Below are 12730 nucleotides of genomic sequence, written 5' to 3'. Positions count from 1 at the left end.
GTTTTTTTGGAGAAAAGCACTTTAGCTTTTCCCCTGCAAAACAACTTATAAAGAGGGGAGGTGTTACATACAGCACTGATGGTACCTGTCTGTCATGGGTTTGGAGGGAAAGTTCCATCCTATGGGGAGTGGAAGGCGGGACATCAGGGGGAGGTGCTGTACTGTATATATATGTGGAGCTTGTGTGGAGTTGAGGAGTGGGAGTCTGTGTGTCAGACTGAGTACAACTGTGTGTCAGTTGGTACATACCTGATAGGTTCAGGTTTCTTTATAGGTAGCCAGAACTGATAGGTTCAGGGTCTGTGCTTTACTTTAAAGTGTTCTGTGTGAAGTAATTTGTTGTATGTATGATTGAGACTAAGCCACGTTACAGTATCTTATTTACTTGATCTTTTTATTTACCCTGTTTGTTATTTAAATAAACCTTGTTCTTTTGTTTGTTAAAAATCCATTCCTGGTCTGTGTGACTTCTTATAGGGAATGGTTGGTGGCAGCATAGTTAAAGTGTGGCATACTCCGGTAGGTCTGGGGTTGTAACAATAGCTAAAATAATAGTAATAGCAACATGATGCCCAATATCATGCAACAGATAATGGACTAGGACTATGAATTCAAATCCCCCACCCAGCCATGGAAACTCACTGGTGGGGGTTGGACTAGAAAACCATACTTTCAATTTCTCATTTGCCTTGAAAACCCTGTTAGGTCAGTTCTCTATAGATAAATCAGTTCTGAATTGACAGCACATAAGGTACAAAAGTAATCACAATCCTTTTGGAAAATCACAGATTTTTTTTGTTAATTTTCAAGGACAATGCAGTTGATGGAGGATTCAAAAGAATGGTCTACCTCAGGGCAGTGCACTGGCTTCTATTTTGTTTCACATCTACAACAATGATCAATCCCTTCCCCCAGGCACCAGAAGTTGTTTTTATACTGCTGATCTTATACTCGCTGCTCAGTTGGACAGTTTTCTTAACAACTACATTAGAAGAACATGTTGCATATTATTATGGAAAGCAACTTAAACAGAACCCTGCTAAGACTAAAATATGTGGCTTTCATGTGAAAAATAAGCAGGCATACCGGAAACTTCAGGTTGCCTAAAAGGACATCAAACTAGATCATTATCTTACCCCCTGATACCTAGGTATTACTTTGGATCACATGCTGATGTATAAAAACCACCACTAAAATATAAAGAAAAAGGTCTGTGCAAGGAACAGCATTCCTTGAAAGCTATTGGGAAGCGGTTGGGGCAAACAGCCACAAACGTTAAGAACTACGTCACTGAACCTATACTACTCTGCAGGTGAATATAGCTCATTGTGGTATAGTTCAGCCCATTCAAACAGAAACATAGCACTCAGTGGAAACTGTAAAATCTTTAATGGATAGCTGAAGCTAAGCTTTATTGCTAAAATGAGTTACAATGCACCCAGTGACAGATATTTACATCAAATGTACATCCACTCTTTGGTTACATCCTGCTCCTCCCAGATTAAAATCAAAGATTTTCTACACACCTATGAATCTTGAAGAAACAGCACAGAATGCCTGGACTATAATGAGAGAACTCAACACCTCTTAAAATGGATGTAATCTCAGGAAATTCTAGCCCCCAGTTGCATAAAGAGTTGGGTTACTTGAAAGTCACTTAATAGGCTATGGAGTGGAGTTGTCAAGACCAAGGTCAACCTACGAAAATGGAGTTTTCACACTGACACAGTCCTTTGTGATTACGGATAATAACAGGCAATTTCACACCTCTGTCAGTGTACTCTATGCCCCATAACACGTACTATGGAAGACCTGATGCTAGCTGGTTCAAATGCTCTGGATGTTGCCCAGTGCTGGGCAAATATTATCTGATATATTTATTAATTCTACTATTATGCTTCTGACATGAACAAAGAGGAAGAGATGCCAGATATAAAGCTAGATTCCAAAAAATAAAAACACACTAGAGACCATATTGCAAATATATGTTGGCTTTAGTGCTTCAAAGAATTTCAGAAGAAAATGGTTTATTAATGACAAGAAAACCTTTGCTGTATGGGTTTCCAAAAAGGTATGGATACCTTTAAAATAAAGTAGTGTGCCATATTTGTTTATGTGTATCCTCTATTCTGAACAGAAGGCTGTTGACAGGACAGAATGGTTTCCAATTGATGAAGGTGTTAGACAAGGTATATATTGTCTCCGTCAGTTCAGTCTGTATTCAGAAAATACGTTGAACAACAACAGCAACAAAAGATGGTTAGAATCAGATGAAGGGGTGAAAATTGGTGAGTTCTCAATAATTTGCAGACAGCACCATGTTACTGACGCAGAAAACAGTGAAACAACTGCTAATGAAGGTTAAAGAAGCAAAAGCAGGAGAACAACTGAACATTAAAAAGACAATAAATGATTAAAGACCAATTGCATAGCTTTATTATTCGCAGTGAAAAAGTTAAAAAGGATATAATCTTTTGGACATCACTAATTCATTGGTTTGACATCCATTGAAAGCAACAGGGTGGCACACATCAATAACAAAGGGCTCATTAAAACACCTTTAGTTGAATCTTTTTTGTGTTATGTAAAGGTTCTTTTGGTAGTAAACTAGATAAATAATTCACTGACTACACATAGAAATAATGCTAATAGTGCTGCTATGACATTTAGAAAGGATCCCAGTAATACCGTAATGAAGTAAATGATTGATTAAACTCCATCTTCTTCCATCTGGTTTCAAAGTAATCTTGAATTTATTTCACTAGTGTCATTCGGTTCTTTTTGTATATTAGTGGGGAGGACTATTGCTCAGTGAAGAAGGATATAACTTTACATCAGTGAGACGATCTTATCTTTCCATAGGGTTTTAGGTAAATGAACCTCCAGTGGCTGAGAATCTAGTGATGGCTTTTATGCATCGCAATGAAATATCAGAATATATTTCTGTGTTCCATCATGGTTGCCTGTTCCACATAAGGCGGTGTTTCAATTGTTTGTCCTTCAAATATTTTGGATTTCAAGTCCCAGAATCTCCAGCAGGGCATATGATTAGGGATTCTGAGAGTCAAAAGCTCTATTATGTTACCTTGCAATCATTTATGCAAGCAGTGATGAGTCTGAAAAGGAAAACAGTCCTTCCCACATATAGAGTCAACATACAAGCAAGAGTGAGAAAGAAGGAGTGGTAGTTTTGAAATTATTAAGGATGAATTGTTTGGTCTTCTTTCCATCTAAATCCAAGGAAGCTGTTTCTTTTCTAAATCAGTGTCTGGTGTCAGTAATGGACTGGATGAGGGCAAATAAACTGAAACTTAATCCAGACAAAAGAGAAGTGCTCTTGGTCAGTCAAAAGGCACATCAAGGAATTCAATCTGTGTGAAAACACATGTGCACAGCTTGGGGGTGCACCTGGATTCGTATCTGAGCCTGGATTCCCAGGTTTTGGCGGTAGCCAGGAGCACCTTTGCACAGTTAAAACTAGCGCACCAGCAGAGACCGTTTCTTGAGCAATCTGATTTGGCCAAGGTGACACATAGCCTAGTTACATCTCAGCTGAATTACTGTAATACACTCTATGTAGGGATGTCTTTGGAAGGTGTTCAGAAACTCCAGAGGGCCCAGAATACTGCAGCCAGATTGTTCACTGGAACTGGTTACAGGGAAAATTTTTAAAAACCCATTTGCATCAGCTTCACTGGCTGCTAATCCATTTCTAGGCACAATTCAAAGTGCTACTTTCAATCTATAAAGTCCTAAATGGCTTGAGTCTAAGCTATTTTTAAAAACCGCATCTCCTTCTACAAGCCTGCCTGTGCATTAAGGTCATTGTGGAGACATTTCTGTCAGTCCCACCACCCTCAGAGGCCTGCTTGGTGGGGACATGGGAGAGGGCCTTCTTGATTGCTGCTCCCAGACTCTGGAACTCCCTCCCACAGGAAGCCAGGCTGGCCCCATCTTTGCTGTCTCTCTGCAAACAGGCAAAGACTTTTCTTTTCAGGCAGGCTTTTCCTTAATGATTGACAATCTCTTAGGGTTTTTTAAAATTGGCCTGTTATGCTCTGTTGTTTAAAAATTTTATTTACCATTTTTAATATTATAGAGTTTTAGTTCTTTTAAAAATATTTGTATACTTGCTGTGTTTAGCTTTTAAGTGCTGTCCTTTTAATGATGTAAGTCTCCTTGGGTCCTTCTGAGGAGAAAGGTGGGTTAGAAGTATTTTAAATAAATAAATGAGGACAAATATGTCTGGTTTTGGTTACAATTCAGTAATTTCACAGAGGGTGGGCAAGAAAACACTTTAGAGGTTTAACACATCATCACAAAGTTAAAGCATAGGCACATTACACAGTTTTCAGTTTTGGACTTTCAATGCTCAGTGCAAATTGTTGGGTCTAGTAACCTGCTTGATCTTGGAATACTGTTGTGCTATAACTGTGCAGATCAATGTTTTTGTTAACCCAGAGTGGGAAATGATCTGCTGAACAGCCCTTACTCAAATAAAAAACAAATTAAAGTGCAGGACACACTACTATGGGAACTGTTGAAAATTTTATGATACAAAGATAAATGCAAGGGATAAACTACAGGAAGGGTCCCCACCCCTGCAATTCTTAACGCGGTGGAAAATGGAGAAAGAAAACCTTATAAATGATGACGGATGCATTGCTGCTGCTGCTGTGGCATTTATTTTCAAAGCCTAGGAAACTTTCTAACTACTAGCAGAATGTATGATTGTTTAATAATTTGGTCTTGGTAGTCTTTAGAAAGAAATTGGAAGATGATTCGGGATGAAGGGGTTGCTGTGCTGAACAGAGGCAAGGGGCTGTTTCTACCTGAAGATGAAAACTTGCGAGAAAAAGGTGACTGGAGCCAGTTCACTCTGTGGCAGCAAGGTATGGGGCACCTGCCTTTGTTATAATTTGATACCGATTTGTGATTTTAGATGCATGTAATTTATTAGTTTAACTGTGTTATGTAGATCAGTAGCCTCATCAAGCTCTTATGAAAAAAGATGCTGTAAAAATTAAATTGGTGGTGGTGATGATGTTGATCATAATAGTGTCTTTTCTGTGGCTTACTTCTGTCACTCAGTTTCCAAATGTAATAAAAAGTTATAATTAGAATTTTTATAAACATGAATGTATTATTGAGGAGCTAAAACCTAATTGGAAATAGCAGTAGCAACATGTACTTTCTTGCATAGGCCCAAATATATGATCAGCTACATTTTGAGCCTGGGAAGGAATTCTTTATTTCCCCATTTGATCCTGTGGGTTGTTGTGTTCTGCAATTTGTGACTAACCAGAGTCAGGTTTTAGGACACGCAATGCTGTAAGGCAAGGGTCACCCTGCCCATTGCCTGAGAGGTCCAGGCAAGTTCCTTTAAGCTTTCTGAATCCTTCTTTGTTGTGTTTGTTCTCTGCTTGTAGCCCAGATGAATTATAGCCTTTCTAAGGCTTTGCTCACTTAGTTTTCTTCAGCACAGAAACAGGCAAGAGCCTAGCCCCGTCCTGTGTCTGGTGTCACTTTACTAATGGGGAAGCTGACGTGCCTGCAGTGGAGAGGATCCTGTTCCTGTAGACACCCTCCAGTGTCCCTAATTTTCCAGAGTTTTTGCTCATGTGCAGAGCCTCCATGTGAAAAAGAACTTCTCCTCTGCAGACCCTGATACTTACTGCGTGAAAGCAATGTGGATGGGTAGTCTTCTTCTTGCATGTTGGGGAAAGTTGGATGAATAATAGCTGGATCAGGCTTAGGCTGATCTGTATGGAGTTGGTTAACAGCTCCCTGCCTCCAATATGTTAGGAATTGCAAGAAGGGGAAGATTAAATGGACTTTAATATCTCCTGACTCAGTTTCTATACCTTTGGAGTAACTCTCTGTGAAATATGACAAAAGTAAAGTTGCAAGTTTCACACAGAATCCTCTTTCCTATGTGTATCTATAGATGTATATCTTGTTTGATTTAATTTATTACATTTCCACTTGTGGAAGGCTTAAGGTTTGGTTTAAAGTTCATGGTGAGTGATGCACAATTACAAAGTGGCCTATGGGGAAGTCAGCTGGCACAGAAGAGGCATCTTTATGTCACAAACCAGATGAAATGCTGTCATTTGGAATTAATAGGAGAGAAAGTATCAAATCTTAATGCAGGCTACCATGGAAATCTAAGCACTGAATACTTTTTCAACAGGATAAAAACAATAGTATTAAAGCACTAGAAATATTCAGATAGTTCTGTTTGGTGTTCCTCTGTTCTGACAAAATTTCTTGTTAGCAAGGAGGTAGATGTAACAAATTAAATAAGGTGACTCTAAATGTAAATCCAGAATAAAAATCCCTGTATTCCATATAAATTCCATGCCCTTCCCTGCTAGGTTGTAATAACAGGTGAATATAAATTTGATTTTTTTGAAATTCATTTAATTATATTTTTATTCTACTGTTTTTGGAAAGAACTCAAAGCAATGTACATGGTTCTTCCCAAAACTTTGAAACAGCTTAGACTGAGAGAAGAAGGCTGTTTGTTGTTGTTGTTTAGTCGTTAAGTCATGTCTGACTCTTCATGACCCCATCGACCAGAGCACACCGGGCCCTTGTGTCTTCCAGGCTGTTTGTACATGTGAAAAAAAAATATCTGAAGTCATGCAGAAATCTTCATGGCGAGTAGACATTGTCTAGAGGGCCGGGGTAAAAATCAATCAATCAATCAATCAATCAATCAATCAATCAATCAATCAATCAATCAATCAAACAAACAAACAAACAAACAAACAAACAAACGAATGAATGAATGGGAATTTGACCACACAGGTTTTCTGAATCCCACTCCAACACTCTACATAAGAGTTTCTATTCAGGCCCCTCTTCCCATCCCTCCCTAGTATTAGAAGGAAACAAAGAGGGGGGAAAACAGTTGTGTACTTTTTTCAGCATGTCGGTGTTGGGAGCAGTTGTTTTAGGTGTCAAGGGCAGGTCAGCATGTGACTGTTTTGCGTGCCTGCTGGTAACATCTGTCTTCTTACTGAGATGGCATTTTAAAATGTGCTGAATAAATAGAAAATGTGAAGGTTGATTAGCCTTTTGTGCCCAGAATTCAAATTATGATTGCTTCTTATTCCGCCCACACACTCTAGGAAGAAAAAATGAAAATGCTTGTAAAAGTGTTCCCAAAACATGTGCCTTATTAGAACGATTCCCGGAGGCCACTGGATGTAGAAGAGGACAGGTACTAACTGAATCTGTTTGTATGCTTGCTTGCCTGCCTGCCTGCTTTAGATTCACATTAGTGAAATGGGTAATGACCAATGAAATTTTAAGGGAGAAGAATGTGCGGTAAGGATTGTAAAGTTCATGGCACATGTCATCAAATGAGATAGTAAATAGTTCTATAAAAATAAGATGAGCCATACAAATAGGTATGGTTTGGTTTTTACAAAGAATGTTGATATGATTCATCTTTTCCACTGTAAGGAGTTTATAAACTAGGTCAAGACAGAATTTACCATATAAAGACAAAGTAGCAATGCCAGTTTTTATACGCAGTCTATGGATCTTGAAAGCATGAATGCATGTGAGGTAGGGTATCGTGCGGTCAATGTTCATATGTTTCCATCAAGTCCTTGTACTTCCAATGGCAAATTCAAGACAGCAGAAACAATTTTTACTCACTGTTGAGAGACACAGTAGATCTGAACAGCTGGAAGGCCATGCAAAACCTTTAAATAATTAAAAGTGTGTCTCCAAAGGAGGATTTTCAAATAGAGGTATGATGAAAATAGCCTAACTAGAGACTAAGTGCTGCCAATAAAGTGACTTGACCAGGAGTTGAAGACAAGAGGGTTAAAAATAAAGAATTATGAAAGATTTTTTTTTTTTAGTTTCAAGTGAATTTTTCAAATGAAAAATGTTTCAGATGAATTAATTCTGGGGTTAGTTCTTCTTGGTTCTCAGTTTGCCTTATTTCACAGACAGTGAGCAAGCCCCATTAATTAATTGCACTGTCGTTGAAGCCATGCAGGTCTTTTAAAAACTCATCTTAGTGACATTTCTACAAGAATACCATTTAAAGTTTTATTGGTGGTGATGTAGAGTGAGAAGCAGGAAGGAATGGGACTCACGTGTCCTACTTTCTAGAAGACTGTTTTTTTTTTTCCTTCATAGGGTGTTTAATCTATGTGTTATAGAAGGGGGAAATTGGTGGCTCGACCCTCTATGCAAACATTGGCCAGATTTAAACAACAAAAACATTTCTTATCTTATATCAAAAATTTCAATCTCTTTTGTATTTGAAAGAAAAAAATTAAATAATTCTACAGTAATTCGAAAAGATTCAGGTATAATTGAGATTGTTGTCATTTACTTTGGATTCATAGTTCAGATGCCTTTTTATCAGTAAGTAAATGGCTTGAGAAGTACAGCAAGAAGGCATGGCAGTACCGGTTTGTCAACTTGGATCGGATTGGATACTCTTGTACTCTCTAGAGTTACCGGCCTGGTATATTCTCGAAGGCTTTCACAGCCGGGATCTGATGGTTGTTGTGGGTTTTTCGGGTTCTTTGGCTGTGTTCTGAAGATTGTTCTTCCTGATGTTTCGCCAGTCTCTGTGGCCAGCATCTTCAGAGGACAGGAGTAGGAACTCACAGCATGGACAGAGTTCCTACTCCTGTCCTCTGAAGATGCCGGCCACAGAGACTGGCGAAACGTCAGGAAGAACAACCTTCAGAACACAGCCAAAGAACCCGAAAAACCCACAACAACCATTGACTGCCCTGGTGTTTTGGCGCTTTTTTTAATAATTAAAAAAAATACCTCTCCTTGCAGATCAAATATTCTGTCATGCATCCGAAGACTCATGTCTGGCCTCACACAGGGCCTACCAACTGCCGGCTGAGGATGCACTTAGGCTTGGTGATTCCAAAAGAAGGCTGCAGGATTCGGTGTGCTCAAGAAACCAGGTATTTTTCTCTGTTATACTTGTTTGGTAAGCTTTAGTTCAGGAACTAAGGCACAAGGTCCATAGCAAGCAGAGTGAGACTGACAACCCTTTTTTTAAAAAAAGTTGTAGACTTTGGGCACAACTGTTGGAGTTTGGTTAATAAGCAGGACATAGGCAGAGAGAAAGGGCTGAGGGAGAGGCCTTATCACAACTCACCCTAGGAGGGTTTAAAAAAAAAACTACCTCTTTTCTTTCCAAAACCTCAACATTCAAAACCTGCTTATGAGCAGCATTTATTCATAAATACCAAGCAACAGAAGTATCCATTAGAACCTGTGATCAGCAAAAATGTTTATAAACAATTATTGTATATGGTAGTACAAAAAAAAAAGAAAAGAAAAGAATGCAAATCTTTCATGGGATTCTGTCCTCAGATGTACATCAGCACTGATTTACAAAAACACCAGAGTCCCTACTTCCTAAATAAGCCAATGCCATAGTGTGGAAATGTAGTCAAATAAAGGCATTAGGAATGTATGAACCTCTTCTTTTCAATCTTGCTTAGTTTCTCATTTTTCTAATCTTAAATTCATCTCACCTTGTTCAGCATGAGTTTGTAACCACATAACAATTAATTTTCCATTAACATAAGCTTTTATGCATATCTTTCTATTAATTTTAGTGCTTACTTTTTCCTGATAGGCATTTTGCTAACAATTTTCATTCCTATATACATAAAATATTGTGTTGCCCTTCCACTGTCAGGTTCATTTTATGTACATTTTTATTGGATATCTGTATTGCAAAATCTGGAAAATGGCTGTTGAAATATAACTGCAGTTCAGATTATGAATTGGTTGGGGAAACACAAATTACAGGAGCTTGCATTAAAATACAAAGCAAACCTATTTCTCACCCATTCTTAAAAGGCGGTTCTCAGAGGAGTAAAATTAACCAGTTACTTGTTAAAAATTGCATTGAGTTGTTTTGGAACTGATTTCAGAAGCTTTGGAATCGACTTAAAAATATCAGTCTGCCTTTGGGGGGGCAGGAGGTGTGGTTTTTGTTTGTTTGTTTGAACGTGAGGAAGAATAAACAGCTGCCAAGGACCTGTTTATTTTTAATTAAAATGTGAACTTGATTACTTTTGAATCATTTCAGCAAATGTGAATAACTCTGTTGGAGTAAATTGTGTCTATTGGATGCCAGGGTTTCAGGCTGCAGGAAACATTGCAGTACATTCTGTTGTTTTTTCCCCATCTGTAATACTGACGAACTGATATGCCAGTTTGAAATAAATTTTATATATGAGGATGCAGACACCAACCCAAATACCATATGACTGCCACATGACTTTAACTTGATTTCAAAATCCCAAACAATCATTTTCATAGTGCAACCACACTCTACGTTAATCAAATTAACCATATAAGTCAGGGGTGGGCAATTAATTTCTAGAGGGGGCCACATGAAAAACCTGAACTGTGTTCAAGGGCCAAACCAACTTAAAAATACAGTAAAATGAAAGAGCTAACTCACCTGTCCTCTATTCCCCCGCGGCCTTCCTCTCCAACTGTCTTCTATCCCGCGCAGGCGACGTGATGCGTCATCACGTTGCCTGCGCAAGGATCGCTTCCAGCCTCTTGAGCCACAGGCTCCACAGCTTGCGGCTCAAGAGTAACAGTCAAAACTTGCGAGATCCCAGCGTCGGATCTCGCGGGTTTTGCTTACTGCCATACTGGGTGACCGGAGCTGGAGCTCCAGTTCACTCAGCAGCAACAGGCGGGCCAGACTGGAGCGACAACTGGTGGGCCAGACAGGAGTGGCTTGCAGGCCGTATGTGGCCCACGGACTTCACTTTGCCCAGGTCTGATATAAGTGGTAGTATCTGCTCAGTCATGGAAACTCCCTGGGGATGTAGAACTTGTAAAAAAAGGTAAAGGTTCCCCTTGACAATTTTTGTCCAGTTGTGTTTGACTCTAGGGGGCGGTGCTCATCCCCATTTCCAAGCCACAGAGCCAGCGTTTGTCCGAAGACAAATCTTCCGTGGTCACATGGCCAGTGCGACTTAGACATGGAACGCTGTTACCTTCCCACCGAGGTGGTCCCTATTTATCTACTCGCATTTGCATGCTTTCGAACGGCTAGGTTGGCGGGAGCTGGGACAAGCAACAGGCGCTCACTCCATCACATAGATTCCATCTTATGACTGCTTGGTCTTCTGACCCTGCAGCACAGGCTTCTGCGGTTTAGCCCGCAGTGCGACCACGTCCCTAGAACTTGTAAAACCATTCCTTAAATACCTCACTTACTTGAAAGCCCTGTTAGGATTGCTACAAGTCAGTTCTGATTTGAAAGTACAGTACATTAAAAGGGGCATCATAGGCAATTCCTATATTTCTTAGATCAAGAGTCTAGATTTTAGCAGTATAGACTTATCTGTCTACTGCAAATTCAGCTCCACTAAGTTCAACTATCTCAGTGTAGAAATTTGGCTCAAGATTGTTGTAGGTGTATAGAAAAATTCCCAAGCCAATTGCAATAGTTTCTTCTACTATTTTAGAATTCTACCTTTGCTATTGGTACCATAGAAACATAGTTAGCAATTGAAAAGGCAAGGTAGAATCATATATGTCAGTCATTTTCATAACATGGTGTAAAAGAGAGATTTTCTGGGGAATCAGCTGGTTACTGTACAATATTTGGAGAGCAGGCATTTTTCAGTAATTAATAATGTGACTGCTGTTCCTGCTGCCAGATTGTTGGATTCTTGCCATCGCATACATCATGTAAATATTGTGCCACAGCTGTCAGCATGGCCACCATTTACTCTTACTGTGTCTAATGACTGACAAGACTGCTCATTCCAAACATTCGCAAAAGCAGAGGGCTGTGTTGCTCAGAGGCCTGTTAATGAGATGCGGAATTTACCTCCTTTTAGTCATCATTATGCATTCAGACCTGGTGATAAATGAAAGTCAGTATCTGTAGGACAGCTGTTTTGATCATCGGTATGGTTGTATTATCTCTTTTCAAACAGAACAGATGTTTGCCATTCTCAGCCCATCTCTAATGTATCTTCATCTCAACTGAAACTTTTGCGGCAGAAAGAGCTAATGTAGCAGCAATGATGTCTGTGGGATAATTGTAGTTTAAAAGGCTCTGCATCCTCTGGATAGGCAGAGTCTCTCCATGTTGTTCCCCTCCCAGCAGGTGAAGACATTGTTATGTGGGCAGACTTTGGGTATCTAAGACAACATGTCGCTGAAGCAAATTTTAATCCAATGGGTGCTACTCCTTCTATTTATTGATGTTGTTTGGTATTTTCATTGGGATATATTTTTGTTCAATAAGTCTTAATGTTTTAATCATAATGTTGTTGCCTTAATTGTTTTATTTGCATTTTATTTCCACTGGGGTACTAGTGTTAATCTGTTGTAATAACAAGGAGTCTTGTGGCTATACCAAATAAATCTTGTTCATCTTTAAGATGGTTCAAGACTTTTTGTATGTTTTTGTCATCTACTTTGGGCACTAATTTTAGCAGAAAGATGAGACATTAACTGATTGATCGCTTGATTGGCTGAGTGATTGACTAATTCATTAAGAATATGGAGCTGACTGAAGGGTCACATGTGTGCTGTTCCATCATCTTCTTTCAGTAGGTTTCTCCTGAGAGGTCTAACTATCATTATTTCCAAAATGCAATAAGGTCATTTGAAACATGTTAAGAATAACTGCAGTTAGGAATAACCAGATTTCAGATCCTGGGTTAAACAGTATAATAATAAT

The 12730-nt window shown here is 39.1% G+C and overlaps 1 protein-coding gene across 18 annotated transcripts in view; it reads left to right on the top strand.

Moving 5' to 3' along the window:
- The window catches only part of ASPH (aspartate beta-hydroxylase), a 183782-nt gene that overhangs the window by 161317 nt on the left and 9735 nt on the right, over positions 1-12730 (top strand). For 17 of the 18 annotated variants that reach the window (XM_072998981.2, XM_072998979.2, XM_072998975.2 and 14 more), the window contains 3 exons: positions 4757-4892; positions 7137-7228; positions 8824-8957. In XM_072998981.2, coding sequence (XP_072855082.2) covers positions 4757-4892; positions 7137-7228; positions 8824-8957 — 362 coding nt within the window. Of the gene's footprint in view, positions 1-4756; positions 4893-7136; positions 7229-8823; positions 8958-11978; positions 12168-12730 lie in introns of those variants that run through there. The other variant, XM_078393771.1, reaches the window with a different exon arrangement.

Source organism: Pogona vitticeps, chromosome 4 (assembly GCF_051106095.1).
Source record: "Pogona vitticeps strain Pit_001003342236 chromosome 4, PviZW2.1, whole genome shotgun sequence".
Lineage (NCBI taxonomy): Eukaryota > Metazoa > Chordata > Lepidosauria > Squamata > Agamidae > Pogona > Pogona vitticeps.
This window is presented reverse-complemented; position numbering and strand designations above follow the sequence as displayed.